Source organism: Pteropus alecto, unplaced genomic scaffold (genome assembly GCF_000325575.1).
Source record: "Pteropus alecto unplaced genomic scaffold, ASM32557v1 scaffold22, whole genome shotgun sequence".
In the NCBI taxonomy this organism is placed as follows: domain Eukaryota; kingdom Metazoa; phylum Chordata; class Mammalia; order Chiroptera; family Pteropodidae; genus Pteropus; species Pteropus alecto.
In genome coordinates this window covers 5,166,675-5,187,643 of record NW_006434839.1, presented here as the reverse complement: position 1 = coordinate 5,187,643, position 20,969 = coordinate 5,166,675, and the positions used below count along the sequence as shown (strand labels likewise).

Below are 20,969 nucleotides of genomic sequence, written 5' to 3'. Positions count from 1 at the left end.
AGTGATGCCTTGATTATCGTCACCCAGATTGGGGAGTTTTACCATTGGCTTTATAAAATACACTTCAGTTTAAGAAATCCGAATTAATATATAAAAAATTTTTAAGAACATATCTGGTGCTCGAAGCAAAGTATATAACCCTGCCACTTAAGTTTGATTTCTTCATAAGTGCATGTTTTCTAAATTTCTGTATTTAATGGTTTTTCTCTTGACCTCCTAATTTCCTCATTTAATTTTCAGACTTAGCTCTGGTTAAACCAAAAACATGGCAAAAGGGAAGGGAAAAGATATTTATTAAACATCTGCCTTGTTAGGTAGATATGATTACTTTCATTTTTACATGTGAGGAAACTGAGGTTTAGAGAAGTAATTTTCCCAAGGTCAGAAGTCATTGGGGAGCCGTGTAGGAACCGAGATCTGCCAGGCTCCAAAGCCAGCCAGTGTTCCGACTGCTCTGTCAAGGCTTGCTTGTCTTGGCTGCTGTGCTTTTGCTCCCCATGTTTTCTATGTAACGAATAGTGTCATTTACAAATCTAGCCTGTAGTTGTCTCTCTCTAGGAATTTAAGCTCAACATTTGGGAATTATTTGGTGGAAGAAGTCACCCTGTATATTTACATGACAACACAGAGGCTCTCTCCTGGATATGAAGTATATAATTGGCGTCCAAAATAATTTACCTTTGTATTTACATGGTCACCACCCATTCTTAGTCTTGAGGAAAAATTAATCCAGAGTTCTAGTTCACAGGTAGATTCTAACCCATTTTCAAACACGCAACTTACATAGACAAGACAATGCATTACTTACCTGGGACAAAGGCAAAGTTTATTGTTTGAAATTTATTCTCTCTTTTCATTTCTAAGCATTTGCTTGGAAATGTTTTTGAAAGAAATTCTGTGCTGTCTGTCTTTACAGTTGAAAATATTCAGGGAGCAGGGGGCAGTCCTGTTTCCTGGGAACATTTCTTTCACTCCTTAATGCTTTACCATGAACACCTCCGGAAGGATCTTCCGAGTGCAGACAGTGTCCAGTACCGTCACCTTCCTTCGCGTGGCATCACCCAGAAGGAGCAGGATGGACTGATCGCTTTTTTACAGCTCACATCTACCATCATTACGTGGGTAGGTAACCCATCCACAGCTTATGAGAGTATAATTTTATTTGTATTCTAGCACAGTGGATTTAAAGGAGCCCTCCAATTTTTATGTAATGCCTTAAAGTTTATTAGTGATCAATTTAGTGCATATATAGGATTCTGTTCTTAACCTCTTTGTTTCTTTATCTTTAGAGGATGTAGTTATGGTAGTCTTTCTTATTGTCATAAGCTTGTATGAAAATAGCAGCCTAAATCTAAAAGAAAATATTCAGAAGGGCAAATAAGAATCAGTTATTGGGTTCACATCCTTCTTGAAAGTTTTCCTGCATAGGTGTGGATAGATGTGTGTGTGTTGGTATGTATGCATACATAAACGATATTTTTAATTAGAATGAAAATTACTCTTTCTTTTCTCTCCTGACACTAAGCCATCTTACCTGCCACTGACAAATTATTCATTATAAAAAAAACATTCTTTTCATTACATAATTTCTCTGCTTAGAAATCTCTTCTAGTTATTTCACCAGAGCAAAGTTAAGTTGCTCAGTCTGACATTCTGATGAAGGACGAGAATAGTTTCTTCTAACTTTTTGGTTTTTCCAATAAAGCTTAATATTAAACATCTAAACAAAGTTAGTAATTATTTCTCATTGAATTAAAATGGAGTGATATTTGATACCATATATCTCCATTTTTTCCTCAGAAAAGGACAAGTATTTATATTCATTTATATATTATGTTACAGTAAAACATATTACATGGTTCCAGAAAGGATTTAAAGTGCCTAGGTTAGCTTATGTGACCCTGGGAAACCATTTATATCTGCATGTATTATTTCCCCTGCTTAGGGCTGGTAAGGTAATTCTACAAAGGCTATTTCTCTTCCATTCTCTACATTGACTGAGCTAGTGATCTGATTTGATCGACTGGTAGACTTCAAGTATAAGCAATAGCTTTGCGTTTGTGTGTATTAAGCCTAGGAATACTCAGTGTAAGTGCTAGAAATTTAGGTGGTCGCTCGTCATTTTTTTTAGCTTTTAAAAATGGAAAGTCTCTCTTGTTCTTTCTGTGCTCCGTGCTCAGAGTGAAAATGCTCGTCTGGCACTCTGTGAACATCCTCAGTGGACCCCGGTTGTGGTGATTCTGGGACTCCTGCAGTGCAGTATCCCCCCTGTTCTAAAGGCCGAGCTGCTGAAGACACTGGCAGCTTTTGGAAAATCTCCTGAAATTGCTGCTTCCCTCTGGCAGTCATTGGAATACACCCAGGTAGTGTTACGAGCTCTCTCATTTATTACAGTTTGGAGTGAGGCTTCATAATTTGTAAAAGCGAGAGCATCCAATTTGAAACTTATATACCATGAACTTTCAATTAGAAAGTAACGATTTTGATACTGAGCATCAGAAACTAATAGGCTGGGATTTTTCTCTTGGATCAGTGACAACTTCACTAGGTTACTGGAGACTGGTTCTTAAGACTTTATTAATGAATGGTCAGAATTTCTCAACTCTATCTTTGAGACCAGCCTTCAGAAGTCATCTGTATTAGACCCATGTCCCCGCCACCACCAAAAGGTTCACAAAACAGTACTTACCCTTCCTGCTTGAGGTACACTTTTTCTCTTACACTTTTTTTTTTTTTTTACTGCTGCTTCTTTCGGTGCCCTCCTGTCCTATGCCAGAAAGATGAAGTATCTCTATCAACCTTTCTTTCTTTAGATGTAAGCTCTATTGGAATTTTTCTGTCAAGATATACTATATGTGGTAAAGTAAAAAAGGAAAATAATGTGCTCTATAGAGATATTTTTAGGAAAATGGTTAGGTGGAATATGTGTCTGGCTTGGAAGTAATACAACACAAGGGGGCCTGTGTTTCTAACATTCATAGAAGCAACTGTTTTGAAGCAGTAAAATCTAATTATTTTCTAACATATGTGTCCTGGAGATGTTAATGATACTTTATAAAAACAGAAATTAAGGGAGTTGATATGTGCTGAGAGGCCTAGTCTCATTTAGTTTAATATTGATACTTCATTTTTTCATTTATGAGTGTATCAGTACTTACCAGTGTCCTAAGTGCTTTAGTGCTTCATTATACCAAAGATGAAACGGGATTGGGTTTAGACAGTTCTATCTTTAGAGCAAGACTTTTTTTTTTTGAAAGGATACCATCTAATAGTATATTCTTATCTTGCAAGAGAGTTCAGTAACATGACATTAAGTATAATTAATTATACCATAGACTGTGTATGCTCCTGCGAGATCAGGATAGGACATCTTAACTCAAAACTCTGCCCATGTAAGAAACCTGCCCTTAACAAATGTACTTCTTTGTTTTCTGATGCCAACAGTAGCGGTGGTTATAGAGAGACCAGTGTCTAGGACACTGGTGAGATGTCATCCAATAAATCCTTTTGCGATTCATGCCTAAAATATCTGAGAAAATTTGCTAAAAACACACGTTGGGTACACTTAGAAATTACCAGTTTTCTGAAGCCCAGTTCATTGGAAGCTCTACCTGACCCTACATAATTGCTAATGAAAGTACACAGAGACTTCTCAGTTGTCACTTCTTATTGACATTGTAAGATGTGTGGGTGTGGTGGGTGAGGAATATGACTATTATAGTGTAAAGCTACTACTTCGCATTGGTGAATGAAGAAGACTCTTAACATCTCATTTTTATTATTTTAAGATACTGCAGACTGTAAGGGTTCCAAGCCAGAGGCAAGCTATTGGTATTGAGGTAAAGTTTTCCTTTTTGTTTAAATGCTATATTCATACATTCACGTGATAGACTAAGAAAACTTATTCTTACCCTGTTAAGTTCCTGTCATTTTCAAATTTAATGTGTTTTCATTTGAAGAGTTTTCTGGTCAATGTTGAAATGGAGATGAAACTTTTTATGAAAGGAACCAAATTACTTTAGGTTTCAGAGTTGGAAAAGGATGTTACATGGCAGCCATCTAGATCGAAAGTTTCGTTTGAACTCAGTTAAATTAGGTTACTTGGGTCAACCTTAAGTGGGACTTTACGTGTTTCTTTTCTCTCTACGCTCCCTCTCCCTTTTCTAAAGAAACATTTAAGATTTCTATTTTTAATTCAAAGTTGGGAACAACGTGCGAATTTAAAATTCTTCCATCTGATTGATCTAGATGCACATAATACTTTTGGATCGCTTCTAGGCCTTTTGGCTACAATTGAGTGTGTCCTTTCCTCTAAATGAATAATGGTAATATCTGTTATGTGTCTTCTAGTGTGATATTATAGCAATATTAATGAGTTAATGTCTGCAAAATACTTTGCACATTATAGCTGATTGTTTTATATTACCAAATTTTCTTTATTTTTCTTTGGAAGGTCGAACTAAATGAAATAGAATCCCGGTGTGAAGAATACCCGTTGACTCGGGCCTTTTGCCAACTTATTAGTACCCTGGTGGAGAGCTCGTTTCCTTCTAATTTGGGTGCTGGACTGCGGCCCCCTGGCTTTGACCCTTATTTGCAGTTCCTCAGAGATTCTGTGTTTCTCCGATTCCGCACAAGAGCTTACCGGAGAGCAGCTGAAAAGGTTATGTTCACAGAAAAACATTTTTTCTCTTTATTCACTTATTGCTGCTTTTTTCTGTTAGCGGTGTAAGATGCTAGAAATTCATTTTAGCTTTTGCAAGTTAGTAAGCTTCATAGTCTTAGTACTGGAATGTCTATGGTCTGATTAGTTTACATGCATTAAAAAAATAATTTTGGGCACTAAAACCAAAGCACTGACTTTTAGTGATCAGTAATTTGATATGAATTTGCGTTCATTCGGATCCTTAACTGAACAAACTTTGACCAGAATGGAACCAAAAATATTACACTTTTGTCTTTTGGAAACACAATATCCCTTTATTGGGATGATTATCCCTTTATTAGGTTAGGGATCGAAGTAAGTTTAATCTTACACCAATTTCTTTTGATTAGTAGCAGTTCTGGGTTGTGGAGTCTGGCTTAGTGGGAAAGCGTGTTATGATCCATTAGGAATGTCTGCCATGGATAGAGAGGCTGAAGGGGCACTGACATTTATGCCCATATTTGCTCTGGTTGCAACACATTCACAACTGAGCTTACCGTATATATCATCTTATGTAATTCTGATATTACTGTGAGGCAACTATTAATATTCCCATTTTACAGATGGAGGCTTAGCAAAGTTAAGGAACTTGCCTAAGGTCCAGGACCAGGATTTGAACCTAGGACTCTGATTCCAGATCCAAGCATAACCACTAAGCTATGTAAGAGACCCTTCCAGGTTCTGACGTAATTCACTTTAGTCTATAATACTGTTAATTGCCTCACAGAATACACTTGGATGTATCTTGTAGGGACATTTCTGCTTTATTTTTATAGTTTCCTATTTTTGGACCTGTTGGGTTTATTTGTTTTTGTATTGATGATTATAAAAATAATTAAGTTCATGCTCATTTGGGTGAATTTAGAAAATATAGAAAAGTATAAGAAATTTTATCACCTATAATCTTGTTGCCAAAGGAAAGACTTCTAGTCTTTATTCTATGCATGTATACTTAAATTGGTATAATTAGTTAACATTAGTTTCTATCTTTTTTAGCCACTAAACATAGTATCATGAGGATCTTCTTTATAGAGTAAAGATTTTTTGAAATAGTCTTTTTAATGACTGCATAATCATTACCTGTATCTAGATAGTTTATTTATTCATTGCCCTATCATTGGATATAGTTTGTTTCTAATTTAGTCCCAAATAACTGAAGTTCTTTTTTTGTCAATTGCTTTATAATTTTTGCTTCTTATGTAGTAAAAATAAACACCGAAAAGGGTATACATTTTATTTAGGCCCTAGAATTATCTCGTTAACATCCATTTCCTTATAGGATGAAACAATAACAGCAACCATGCCTCATTAATAGAAGTTATTTCAGATGAATAATGTATGCCGATAATTATGACCTCTTCAACAGAGTTCTGATTCTTTTTTGCATTTGTTTTAAATATCTTATTTTCCTTTTCTTAAAAAAGGTCATTGTGATCTAAGTATTCAGAGATTCAGTTAGCCACATTCTTTCCAGTTATTTTTCACCCATGCATGTCTGCATTTCAGGTGCTGCTACTTGCCCTAGCTACCGCTAATTTCAGTTTCACCCCAACATATTTACCCTAAGAAATTTTCCCTCAATTTGGTGAATTTATTTCACTTGAATGTCTTCAAGTTTAACTTAGAGCACTATATTTTAGAACATTGGTTCCTCATAAAAACAGTGCTTCGATTGAGATAAGTAACAAACAGAATTAGAGGCAATCTATATGTTTATCATTTCTAAAATTCATTATTATGTGGTGAAAATCCTTTTCTTAAATGATCTTGAAAAGTTTGGAAAATATAAAAACGTGAATAATTTAAAAATAATAATTAAAATCAATGTACAGTCCCAGTTCCCAAACTCAGCCTTAATAAAATTATTTTCAGTGGAAATAATAATTTAGAAAAAACACCCTGTTTACAGTTACCAAACAGCCTTTTTAAAATTCTATGCAATGGATTTTTTAAAATAAAGTTTTAATTTTACTGCCTGCCTCATTGTATATATATTTTCCTTTGGCATAAATATATTTTCTTGTTGTTTCATAGCTTTTAAAAAACATTTTTAACCAAGAGGTGATAATAGGGTCATTTAGGGCAAGCCTGCCAATGATTTTATGTCTTCTTAATGTCTTTGGCTAGAGCCATGGGATAGAACACTGGTCTGGGAATTAAAAGTCCAGGGCTTGACTTCCAGTAAGTTTGCTGCCAAGTTCATGCTGTGAGGTTCACTGGTTTAACCTGGGAAATGAGTGTGATTAGATGAGATAATTTCTCAGATCCTTTACAACCTGAAACTCTTAGAGAAAATGTGAAATATTTGACTTGGGAAAAGTGTCCATATCTGGTGTTTAATTATAAATTGACTATGGCTGGACACTACGTGCTTTAGATTTGTTAATGAGGCCCAAATAACTACTATAGAAATGTTTGGGAAATGCTTTTTCAAATGTTTTACCTTGAAAAATTAGCTAGTTCCGTATCCTTTAGCAAAATAAAGCAAAATGAATTGGGATTGCTATATTGCTTAGCATAAATTAATAAAGTAGACACAGGATTTCACTCATTTTCTAGAGAAAAGTGGGAGGAAGGAAAAACCTAGCAAGGCTATCACCTTGGACTGTTTTACTGTTATTGAAACATTTGTATCTTTCTATAGTGGGAAGTTGCTGAAGTTGTTTTGGAAGTGTTTTATAAATTGCTTAGAGATTATGAGCCCCAACTTGAAGATTTTGTAGACCAGTTTGTGGAACTACAAGGTAATTTATTTGTCACTTTCAAACAAGGTGTCAGCTATTAATAAAACTATTTATAGTTTGTAAATTATATATGTAATATATAAATTATTTGTTTATAAATTAAATTAGAATTTAATCTTTTTTGTGACATTGTATTAGTCATTTTAATTGTCCTTAGCAAGAGAAAATAAAGTAAATTTAATGAATGGAAGACCAAGAGCATCGCCTTACAGATCTTTAGAGAGTTAACATATAATAGGTGACTAATTGCTATGTGCAGATCAGCTCATTTGAAAATTACCACTGTATACAGTTTGTGTCATTGTCTCTAAATTGAAACTTCCCTTTATCTGTTTAGATGCCATTTAATTTATAAGTTTCAGACATTTCATAAATCAAGGGTGTGACAAAAATACTAATTTACCATTTCTTGGACTATGTTATGTTCTATTTAGGAGAAGAAATCATAGCCTATAAGCCACCAGGATTTAGTCTGATGTATCATCTTCTGAATGAGTCACCAATGTTGGAGCTTGCTCTTAGCTTACTGGAAGAAGGCGTTAAGCAGCTGGATACTTATGCCCCTTTCCCTGGTATGAGCCTGAATGTCTTTATGTCTTGAAAACAGCTTAGATATTTTCATTTTTGGAAGTTGAGGGTTTGAAAAAATCAAGTGATCTCTGAGGTTCTTTTGCACTGTAAGATTCTCTCTCTGTATCTACAGTGGAGCTTTTAGGGAATCATACAATGAAGGTATATTAAAAGTAAAAGCAGAGTAAAGGACAGAGACTCTCACTATAACTGTCTCATTTTAGGATCTTTTATAGGTAATTATATCTTTTTTTCACTTTAACATGTTTAACATGCCTAAATTTCAATCTGAAGTACTTTTTTGTTTTGTTTTTCATATAATACTTGTAAAAGCACTATACATAATGTTCACTCAATTTTATTTATTATCATTAATTATCAATAATTAATGATAATTTATTATCAATAATTATCATTTGTTGAGTGTTTACTATGCACTTGGTGCTTTTAAAAGCACATTACATGCATTAATGCATTTAATCTGCACGAAAGCCCTATGTGGGAGATATCATTATTTCCAGTTAACAGAAAAGGAAATTGATGTACAAGGAAGTTTCACATCTTCCCCCAGTGTCAGGGCTGTGATTTGAACGTAGGCAATTTGGCTCTGTACTTTAAATTCAAATGATGGGATTATAAGTGATTCTTATTTATATTTTCAGCTTTTTCCCCCAAGTTTCTCACAATGAGTATGTATTACTCTAGATCAGTTTCTCAGTCTCGGCACCATTGACATCTTGGGCTGAATAATGCTTGGTTGTGCAGGCTGTTGTGTGCTCTATAGGCATCCACCCACTAGATGACCGTACACTTCCCCAGTTGTGACAACAGAAAGTGTCTCTAGACATTGCCAGATGTCCTCTGCGGCCAAAGTCACCCCCATCTGAAAACCATTGCTCTAAATAATTATGGCAAAGATACAGGAAAAGTGACTGAAAAGCCATTGCATAAAAGTAACAAGCCACAAAAATTACCATGACTTGCATGGGGGAGCATTTTCGTGAAATTGATGAAATATTGAGAACTTGAGGGCTTTTTGAATCTTGAACTTGTCTTTTACCTTGTTTTCCTAAGAACTGACTATGAGTTTCTAAGATTCATGTAGAGTTTTCTAACTTCAACTTTTGGTTTATAGGGAAGAAGCATTTGGAGAAAGCGGTACAGCACTGCCTTGCCCTTCTCAATCTTACTCTGCAAAAGGAAAACCTCTTTATGGATCTTCTAAGAGAGAGTCAACTGGCTCTGATAGTCTCTCCTTTAGAACAGCTTCTGCAGGGCATCAATCCCAGAACTAAGAAGGCTGATAATGTGGTGAATATTGCCAGGTAGGTTATATTTGTAGGTAGAAAAACGATGAAATTAATCAGATGGGCATTCTAGCTTTGATTGCCAAATCTGGTCAGATCCCTAATCCGTCAGTGTTTTTTTGCCTCATTTTGTTCCTGCCTTTTCTAGCTCCTCTGATGTTAATTATTCTGAACCTTGTAATATTTTTTCCTCTTCCGAATTATTCTGTGTCCTAAACATTTCTAAGTATAAAACGATATAACCTTAATACCGTTTATCTCTTGTGGGGAATTTAGATGTTTGGAGGATAGGGCCGGGGAACAGACTTTTCACTGTCTATATCTTAGCTTCTGGTGGTTTGCTGGCAGTGTTCTAGGATTTACCAAAGTATCACCCTGATCGCTGTCCTCAGCTTTACATGGCTTTCTCCCTATGTGCGTCAATGTCCAAATTTCCTGTTTATGAAGACACTAGTCATTGGATCAGGGGCCTCGCTAATGACTTCATCTTAACTCGATTGACCACCTCTCCAAAGACCCTGTTTCCAAATTAGGTCACTGTGGGTTCAGATATCAACATATGGATGTTAGAAGAACACACTGGTTAGATGGGGAAACCACTGTCTAATTTACCCAAAAGCACTACGTGGGTAAGAGAAGCCCAGGTTCTAAATTTTCTTTTTTGAGAACAGTGGGAAGCCAAGTTTCATCTCATTGTTTCTCAACTGTTTTCTTGTTTTAAAGATACCTGTATCATGGCAATACTAATCCAGAATTGGCTTTCGAAAGTGCCAAGATCCTCTGCTGTATCTCTTGCAACACCAATATTCAGATAAAATTGGTTGGAGATTTCACACATGACCAGGTAATTGATTTTGTTATTGTTCTTGTTAATTTTTGGTGCATTCTCAGTCCATACAGAAGTCATAGTGTCTGTGGAGGAATCTTGTTTGTGGAAAATTTCTCTGACAGTAAGATTGATTTACGATGGGTGAAAACCTACCCATGTTCAAATTTGTATTTCGACATAATACCAAATACCATTTAGAGTGATACTGCACATACTGTAGTATGTGATGATACTATATATACTGTAATATGTGGCTGTAGGGCTTAACGAGACGATTGCTATTCTAAGCACATTGAAGTGATTATGTTTGTAAGTGCAACTTCTGTTTGTTTTATGCATCCTTTGTTTCATCCTCTGTCAGTTGCCTCTGTTCTGAGTGAGCCTCTGCGATGCTGAATGTTGTTGAGTTGTCTACTGTGGTTTCCTGGTAATCCACATTTGTGTCACCTCATGTGATATACTGTAGAGTTTTTAAATGTTCTTCTATTAATCCAATTTATAATCTCTATTTGCTGAATAGCTACAATTGGGGAAGATTTTTTTTCTCTTTATAGACATTTGCCCCATTGTATCTTTATGTTGGACCATCGCTTTAGCTAGATGAAGAATTTTATTGTGTACTCCACAGTATACTGTAACGGGCTCCTTTAGCACTTGGGTGGGACTGATCTTCACATCATGTGTAACTGTCCATCATATTGCAGGACTCTTAGCATCCCTGGTCCCTTACCACTATCTGTCAGTAGTAACCTCTAATTGTGACAACTCAAAATGCCCGCATATTTTTAAGTGCCCCCATAGTGGCAATACCACCCATGTTGAGAACCACTATTTATAGTAGAATATAGATATCTAATCTGGTTTTTGGATGAGATTCTTGAAAACTATGTGATAATCAAGGGGTGTCGAAGATGAAGCTTTTCAGTTCACTGGCATTCATCCGAGTATGAATTATTACCAATTTTAACATCCTGCTATATTTCTTATGGAGTTTGAGTCATATCTGATCTCTCAGCCAGAAATATAAAATTGGTAGTAATACATTTCTAAAAAGAGAAGATGAGAATTTTATTTTATATTTTAGTTAAGATCTCATAGTACTGAGTATATAATGAAGAGGTCATGAAATAGCAATTTAATGTTATTTGAAAAAAGAACTACTTTGATTCTTTGGGAAAGAAAATGAAGGAAACCAATTTTGAAACCAATAAACTTTAAAAATGCTTTTTTTTTTAAATCATTTTTATAGAGACCTAACTTATGGCAATTTAAGGAACTGAGTTTTCTGTTAATTAAAAATGCAACTAAAACCTAAATACTTGGAGTAGATTTGCTTTTTTTCTTTATAGACAAATCTTTATAAATATATATTATAGTTTCTTTAATATTTAGAAACTTTATAATTTGTTTGTTTTTTTTTTTTTATCTTCACAGAGTGTAAGTCAGAAGCTGATGGCTGGATTCGTGGAGTGTTTGGATAGTGAAGATACAGAAGAATTTGTACGTTTAGAAGAGGGTATGTCTTCGGTTAATGTATCTTTTTACTTTATATAAGTACTTAATATAAAGAAAACTATTAATTGTTTAGTTTGCTAGCATAAATGTATGAGGCTTTTGGGAGACCTCTAATACAAGTCCGAACTCAATGTAATAGCTACTTTAGTCTCCTGAAACTAAAGAAAACATGGAAGTTTGGAATATAAGTTTTATATTTAAAAATTTTTTTCTTTTTATCATTTTTTTTAAATTCCCATCCCATCATCCCTTTTCCCTTTGGTAACCATCAGCTTGTTTTCTCTATCTATGTGTCTGTTTCTATTTTATTTTATTTTATTTATTCTTTTGGTTTTTTAAATTCCACATATAAATGAAATTATATGGTATTTATCTTCCCCTGTCTGGTTTATTTCACTTAGCGTAATTCCTAAATTTGACTTAACGTTAACTTTTTATTGTTTCGTGATTTCCACATTAAGGATCAGAACTTGAAAAGAAATTAGCTGGCATCCGTCATGAAACAAGAATCCACATCTTGAATCTTCTCATCACCTCTTTGGAACGCAATCCACCCAGTCTTGCTCTCTACCTGTTAGGCTTTGAATTAAAGAAACCTGTCAGTACCACAAACCTACAAGATCCAGGTATGGCCATGAGACACATAGGCATTTATTTCTTTTTATGTTTATGTATCTAAATGGTCATTTATTGAATTTGGGGATCATGAGATAATTCACTGAAAGAAAGAAATAATGTATGAAAGGTGATGTGATGAGTCAATCTTTAGGGCTTAGCTAAGTCTGGACAAACTAAGCCTTAGAAAATTAGAATTTAGCCATTTTCTGTATCAATATTTGAAAGGCTATTTACAGTAGAGCAGACGTTTATGGGACTTAACTTTTATAAAGGTATTTTCAGGGTTTTAATGCAGATATTTAAAAAGAAAAGTTGAATTTTCTTTTGGTTTCGTGTAGGAGTGTTAGGCTGCCCTCGAACGTGCCTTCACGCCATCTTAAACATCTTGGAGAAAGGAACGGAAGGGAGGACAGGCCCGGTGGCAGTGAGAGAATCGCCTCAACTCGCTGAGCTGTGTTACCAGGTAGACTAAAGGCTGTACCGCGTAGCACTTAATAGAAGAAACTTGCTTGACTACATCACAGACATGAAAGTATGACAGTAAGACTGAGTTGAAATGAATTCATTTGGCGATTTGACCAGTCTTTCATTTATGGATAAAACCCATAATACACAAACCCCGAGAATCCTAAACATCTACAGATCCTATAGGTTGGCCACTTGAAAAATGAGAGAAATTGGATTTTGAGAATGGATTTTGACCAGGTAGTGTAGAAGCTTTCCAATGTTGATGCTATGTTTCAAGTTGCTTCTTTTGGTGGGGAGAGCTGTGGATTTGAGTCATGAGACCTCTGGTTCCCCTCTCTGCCCCTGACTAGCTAAGCCATCTTGAGTGTGCGATGACACGTCTCTGGGTTCTTCAATCTGTGAAGTGGGTCGTTGTTAGGCTTAAACGAGGATGTGAGCGTGTAAGTGAAGGCACTTTTTAATAACCACGTACATTACGCAGCTCTGTAGCTGTATGTGAGGGGCTAGAAAGTCAAATTTGTGTAAAGTTTAAGCTATAATGAGAACTTTTGTTTTACTTGTATTTTCTTACATTTATTTCTTACTCATTTCATAAATATATTAAGAACTAGGCTTTGTAAGATAGGACTAATTTTTCAGTTTAAGTGGCACCCTGATTCATATTTTCATAAGAAGTGCAGCATTAACTTCTGGTGACATGGAGATTTTTATTTTACTTTTTGTAATTTTTAACTATTTTCTTCTGTCTTCTGCCTGTCCAAACAGCCCTTCACTGTAAGTACTACAGCTAGGTCTTCCTTTGAATCAAAATTAATTCTTCCTTAATGGGAGAACAAACAATGTATATTTTATAGAATTATAGAATCTTAGAATTGTGTTATAGAATTTGACATACTTAGGTAGAAACAATGGATAAGGTTAATCATCTAAGCTGAAGGAGTTAGGCAGGTGAAGTAAGAGACTGAAGCCAGATTTAAGACATAAAGATTCGGGAGAGGAGAATCTGACAGACTAGAGAACCCACGTCCCGCTCCTCGGCCCCTGCTCGTTTTTGCCATGTTGGAATGTAGGCCCTGGTTTGCCAGATCCTCTGATTTTTAAAACACTGTACTGGCCACACAAAACACGTCTATACCAGCAGCCTGCCATTTTATCACGTATGCTCTGCTACTTTACTCCTCACAACATGGTCCAGCATCGTCAGCATCACCACTAGGGAGCTTGTTAGTATGGAAGCCCAGGCCCCGCTCCAGACCTGCTGAGTCAGAATCTGCGTTTAAACAAGAAGCACTGTTCTATTTTTTCCCCCAAATGTCACAAATAGATTTTATTTGTCACCATGAAAAGTCTGAATTTTGAACATATTCTTGGACTGGGGGCTCATCTCCATCAGCTCGTTCAGCTTGAGCACCTGTCTCATCCCCAGTGGCTTTTCCAGAACTCCCTTCACCACAAACCTTCATGAGTTTTCCCAATTCAAACTTGGGCTTCTTTAGCATTTTGATTTTTCTAACAAAGACATCATGGAGCGGATAAATAGATTAGCAAGCCTTTTGTATGTATGTCTTTTCCAATGGTATCCGGAATTAGTTTATTGACCACTTCTTTCAAGTTATTTGTCTGCACTTCTCAGGTCATAATTTTCATCTTCTGGATTTAGCAGTCATGTTGATGCTGAGCTTCAGAGGTCTTCTGAATCTAACAGTTGCATTTTTTAGTAAAACCAATGCACAATAAACAAAGCAAATATTACTGTCTGTAGTCTTGACATCTACATGTGCTTCGATCATTGTCTGCCATTTTTTGACCTTGGAGCACATTTTGTCATTGGTAAGAGCCATGCCATGGAAATTAGGTAGTTTTACCCTGAACATACTCAGTAATTAAGTTGAATTTTTTTAAACACATCTTCATCATTCTGCAGATCGGGTAGGCTCACTTCAAAAACACGACCCTTGAGACCATCAGACGCAATTTTGGTTCCTTGAGTCCGCGTGTTTTCCCAATATTTCTAATATTGAACATAGCTGGTGCTTTCATATCATACCAATCTTTCTTAGAAAATGGGTCAACCACTTCCTTGGCTTCTTTTTTGCCACCTTTAGTCAGGTGCTTGTCCTTGCCAACCGCCATGGTGCTGCTCAGAGCCAGAAGGAGCACTGTTCTGTTTTTAATGAAAGGTGCTTCCTTCATGTATAGATTTATGTTTCACTCTGCTTCAGAAGAAAATTCAAATCTCTAAAAAGAACTTGTTTGTTTAAATAAGTCTGATTGTAGCAAAGGGGAATCATTTGGGCCTTATCGATACCCTCATTACCCAGCAATACAAGGCTTTCTGGGTGAAGAAGTCGAGACAGCCTTTGCCTTTGCTCTCTTCTCTGTAAGGATGCAGGTTTTCCCCACGTGACCTTGGGAACTAGGAGGGATGTGGAAACTCCCTTGTTAAATGGCTCTTGGTACTTTGGGAACTCACTTTTTCTGTCCTCCCTCTAACAGTATTACCTCTCCACATCTTGGAGCATCTGTGTCTGTATCTTTTTACCTGACCATCTACTACAAAGAACTGATTTTTGTTTTGTTTTAAGAAGTTCAAAACAAAACAAAAATCAGTTATTTTTATTTGTTTACAGAGTTATCAAAAACAATGTCAAAGCTGTTTAAAAGACAAAATATAGTAAATATATCTATAGCAGAACTATTTAAATTTTACCTAGTGTTCCTTCTTATCTTTTCCCTTGTGTGTATGTGTATTATTTAGTTGATTATACTCAGTAGACATACAGTTTTGTGTCCTTTTTTCCCCCCTCTATAACCTTTCTGTGCAGCTACAATGTAAATTACATTTTGGTTGCTTCTAATTTTTTTTTTACTGTGTTCTAGTGAACATCTTTAGTTACCTTTTGTTGATTTATATTTTTAGAAATGTGTTTCTAGACATAAATTTACAGTCAGTTGTTGTTTTGTGTTATAAATTCACAGTGAACACTGACTTGGTGAATATTAAACCATTGCTCCTTGGGAAAACAGGGTTAGAATCCTGCAATCCTCAGGTCTCAACATTTTTGTCACCTGATGAATGCATAACTTTGTTTTACGTGTGTTTTTGTTTAAAGACACTTTATTTACTATATTTCGTTAATTCATTAACATTAAACTCATGGTCAGCAGCACTAAAACTCTTGCCTAAATGAAACTTATCCAATACCTGTATTTTCTCTCTGTAGGGCACATCGAAGCCTTCTTGCACTTAGGAACACAACACACCACTTCAATACTATGCTTAGGGGTCATTTTAACCAATAAAATATCTAACCAATAAAATATCTAACAAAATGCAAAAAATGGAGCACTAAATAGACTGGGAGAGGACACTTGTTTACAGCATGAGAACTGAAACAGGAAGGCAAAGCACAGCCTTGTTTAATCTTAGCTGAGAGCAGACAAGTTTGGCAACTCAAATTTTTTGCTGCTCTGTGCCATTCATGGAAATATTGATTTTGGAGTTACAAATAAACTTTAGCATGTAGATGACTTTGCAAGTACGGAATCGACCAATAATGAAGATAGGTTGTTGGGTCAAAGGATATGAATAGTTTGATGACTTCAGATTTTAATTCAGAAGTAATCATAACAATTGTAGTGGGTATTAAATGGTGCCAATAAGAGATGAATCTAAAGTACCTGCTACATGGAAAGCATTTAATAAATATTTATAAAATGAAATATGAATGAAAGTTTTCACTACCACTTTGTCAAGTACTGGGATTTGCTTTTTACATTTAAGCATTTTGCTGATTTACCATAGAGGCTTGCCTTATTCACTTAATTTTTTTTTTAATTATTGAAAGGACTGTACTTATTTTTTGATTATGGGCCATTTTTATTTTTTCTATGTAAAACATTTTTTGCCATTTTATCTGTTTGGCTCTCTTGATGATATTTATATATCTAATAGAGATCTTTATATATATATTATAACTATTCACTTTTTCTTATATTTGATGTAAAAGCATTTATACCGAAATCTATTTTATTAAATTTTTATTTAGAGTTTATATTCATTATTTAGTTGAATCTGTAGGTCTTTATAATTCTTCAATTGTTTGAATCCTGGTTATAATAATTAAAATACTAAGACTTGTTAATTAACTACATGTATGTATGTATATATTAATAAATATATTTAGGGCGATTTCAAGATGAATCCTATAATAATGTCTTCAGCACTCTCGGTTGTATTCTCATAAATGCTAAGGACTGCTTATAACTCTGAGCTTCTAAGTTTTATACTTGTGTTTGTTCATTTTGCTTGAATTGTTGATGGGTCTTAGTTTCCACTTAGTAGATCTAAATTCACATTTTATCTTAAAATGTGTAACACAAAAAAATTGATTTGGGGATTTTCTTATTTTAATTCTTAAGGTGATATATCAGTTATGTGCATGCTCCGATACATCTGGCCCTACTATGAGGTACTTGAGAACCAGCCAGGATTTCTTATTTTCTCAATTGCAACATTTACCTTTTTCTAATAAAGGTAGGAGTTTTTTTTCCTTACAAAAAATTTGTAGTTGATGTTGAATGATTTTATTTATATAACATTTGATTAGTAGTTAAAATATTTGTGGAATTCTGTTCTCATTTTGTTACTTTGCTTGTTACTTTGGGTTGCTTTTATTTTAACTAGTAGTTAAAATATTTGTGGAATTCTGTTCTCATTTTGTTACTTTGCTCGTTACTTTGGGTTGCTTTTGTAATTTGTACTAGAGAAGACTGATGTTTTAGCTGCTATCACAAAATTATTTAAAAATGGTCAATCAAAGATGGAATTTGATCTTTTTCCTAATAAGTAAATATTTTAAATTGTGTTGAAGGATGAAAAAATATTTTCTGGAAAATTATTTTGTAAAAATCTCTTTTTTTTTCCCTTGTGTATATATTGAAAACAATGCAGTCTTGAAATGAAATATATAAAACTAATTATGGTGGAAACTATTTGTAACTTACTTTATTGATATGACCAAGCAGTTATCCCAGGCTACCAATGTTTTATAGGATTCTACTTTATATAATTTTCTTTTTGATCAGGTTTTAACAATTTTCCGAATTCACAGTACATCCAGACAATGGTGGCCTTTGGAGTTTTTTAAAGTTTACTTTATATCATCTTTATGTTTTAGGAAATCTAGGTTCACTGATTTTGTAATATATTTCCACTACTAGTAATTATCAGCTTCTAATTTACTTTTGAGAGTGATGGTATGAGAGAACCTTGGGAATTATCTTATGGCAAAGAACTTCCTTTTCATAATAAATATATCTTATTTTTAGTCTTAAGATCTGTTTATATTAAGAAGCTTTTTAAGAAATCCTCTTTTATACCTAAGTAGAAAAATTAATCTTGCCTATTATGGTATCTGTGTTTTAAAAAAATAAATCTAGCATTACCCATTATTAGTAGTAGTGGTAGTAGTATTTGGTGTATTTTATGTTTATGCTGTCATAATTGAGGACTTCGAAGCCAGGCATTAAAATAATATTGGATTCAAAAATGTGTATAAATGATTCCCAATCCTAACTATATATTTTTTTCCCCAGCCCCAATTATATATATATTTCTTTTTTCTGAAAAGGTTTTAATATGCACAGAGTGGGGAGGGACGCAGTCCTCAGCAGCGGCTCCCCTCACGGCCACCAGGACATTGCTCAGCTCCTTACTCTTCCTCTTGGTGTGGACGCGCCCCCTCCCTTTTCTTGATGAATTCAAGAGCCCACTTTTCCTTGGAGACCCTGAGTAGCTCCATGGCTCTCTGCTCATGTGTGGCGAAGCCACACACCTCAAATCATGTCCCGCACAAACTTGCTGTGCTTTGGCGAGGCGCCCGTGGCGGTGGCCGTGCCTTGGCTTGCTCACATTCTTGGTCACCTCATGGCCCTTGTCGAGGCCCAGGGCCATGGGGCAGCGCAGAGCCACGGCTTCTACTCTCCAGTGGCTGCCGCAGCGGGAAGCCCAACCCTAACTCTGTGTTTGACCAAGTGTACTAGATTATCCTGAGATGTCACGAAGTTGTGCAATTTAAACTTATTTTAATTTTTAAAAATGTATTTATGAAATATAAAACAAACAATCATAATTTTTCTATAAGTTAACATATTTGAGGGTTGTTTTTTATTTTAAGTTTTAAGTTCTGTATTAATGTTAAACTATGACGGACCCAGAATTCTGTCGATCTGTATGAAATTATACTGGTAATGGACACTTGATCGTCTCCTGTTTTTCCTTTCATTTTGCTCATCTTTTACAGATACATATTAGCTTATTTTTTCTCCCTTGATGTCTGCTTTTTCTTTTTTAGTTTTACAGAATGATAAATTATTATGTTTCCAAGTTTCATAAATTATTGACTGTGTTCCATGGGAAGATACCTGATGAGTTAAAGAATTTAGGTCTGTTCTGACCTTGTGCTATTATTCTGGGAAACTAACTTATGTATTTAACTTCTAGAATATGAAATATCTATGTTGAACCAAATGTCATGGCTGATGAAGACTGCTTCGATAGAACTAAGGGTAACCTCTCTGAATCGTCAGCGGTCACATACCCAGCGGCTCCTGCACCTCTTGTTGGATGACATGCCAGTGAAACCATACTCAGGTGAACATGTGAATTGTTGGCATTTGTTTTATTGTGCTGCTGACGGATCTGGGTGAATTCAAGCACGAAGCTGAATCTTGTGCTTAGTATGTGATTGCAGGCCAAAGAAGTTCCTTCTACCTTTAGAATTTTTTTCCTTAAAACACCAAAATTTTAAATCATCCCATTATTGTTTGAAGCTTCCACATTTTGCTATATTCGTATACAAAAATATTTAGTGGAGTTTGTCACAGCCAGCACGACCAAAGGTATTTTATTATGTATTATACATGCAAATTAAGCATAAGCTTTTCTAACTATCTCATTGACATGATTGGGCCCTGCCTCTCGGAGTTCTGATTATCCCCTTTACAATCCTGAAGTGGATCCTACAGGGACAGAAAGAATTAGATGAATGTTGTTGATAAGTCTTTATCACCTTTGCATTTTAATTATCTATTTGCAGAGGGCTCTTTGACCTAGAAACAGTGACCTAGAAATAAGATATTTTAAGTGTGTTTTTTCCAAGTATGTTGTTCTTTTTCTGGTCTGTTATTATTGATGCCTCAACAGATGGTGAAGGAGGAGTAGAAGATGAAAATAGGTCTGTCTCTGGATTCCTTCACTTTGACACTGCCACAAAAGGTAAAGCCCTTTGAATTTGTGGTAAATTTATAGCTACATATTAAATTGCTTAAAATTTCAAGAGATAGTTATCGTGCCTGTACTTGCAAATTCTTAACAGGTATAGAAAGGCTATGTAAAGGATTATTTGTCATCCAAAAAAACCTTTTTAAAACTAGGATTGTAAGATGGGAAAATAGTTTAGCAAATGGCTGTATTAGAAATAAAATCAAATTTAGATTTCAGTATAGTGTTGTTTATAGACACCCTTTCCTAAGATAGCACTCACTATCTTTTTGAGAGTGAGCTGAGTACAATGGTTTGCTCTTCTCAGTGTCCCAAGCAAAACTGAACTATTTTTTATTTTTTCTAGTGCGTCGAAAAATTCTGAGTATTCTTGACTCAATTGACTTTAGTCAGGAGATACCCGAGCCTTTGCAGTTGGATTTCTTTGATCGGACTCAGATTGAACAAGTTATTGCTAACTGTGAACATAAGAATTTACGGGGACAGACAGTCTGCAATGTCAAGGTGAGGATTGCTTTAAAGTGTGTACAGTATTAAGTGGCTCAGACTTTGAGTCGACAGAAATATAACCATTCAGTTGTTGTTTTTCTGATAGACATATTTGGTTTGTTAGACTGTGGTTTTTAATTTTGAAACAGCTGAGAAATAAAAACAAATAGTCTACACTAACTTTGCCTGTTTGAAAGGTCCCCCATCACCTTTCTCTTAGTAATCATGCTGCCCAACTAAAAGTACGGAGTGGTTTTAACTATTTAACTTTACCAGTTTAATGGCCTCAGTAGAAAGAAGATATCCAGGGTGTTTGCACTAACTTACCTGCCACAGAAATTCTTTAGTTCCACTCTCTGAAATGTGAGGGGTACTGAATATTTTTGACTAGAAACTGGACAGTGCCACTGTTAGGTTATATTTAAAAGTATCCAAAACT

At 35.1% G+C, this 20,969-nt stretch overlaps 1 protein-coding gene across 1 annotated transcript in view; it reads left to right on the top strand.

The window, feature by feature from the left end:
* The window catches only part of NUP205 (nucleoporin 205), a 67,428-nt gene that overhangs the window by 24,122 nt on the left and 22,337 nt on the right, over positions 1–20,969 (top strand). The window contains 15 exon segments of the mRNA XM_006910494.3: positions 917–1,122; positions 2,181–2,363; positions 3,789–3,839; positions 4,454–4,663; positions 7,350–7,449; positions 7,884–8,021; positions 9,155–9,344; positions 10,050–10,170; positions 11,590–11,671; positions 12,132–12,296; positions 12,627–12,751; positions 17,179–17,293; positions 19,262–19,411; positions 19,964–20,035; positions 20,388–20,545. Coding sequence (XP_006910556.1) covers positions 917–1,122; positions 2,181–2,363; positions 3,789–3,839; positions 4,454–4,663; positions 7,350–7,449; positions 7,884–8,021; positions 9,155–9,344; positions 10,050–10,170; positions 11,590–11,671; positions 12,132–12,296; positions 12,627–12,751; positions 17,179–17,293; positions 19,262–19,411; positions 19,964–20,035; positions 20,388–20,545 — 2,066 coding nt within the window.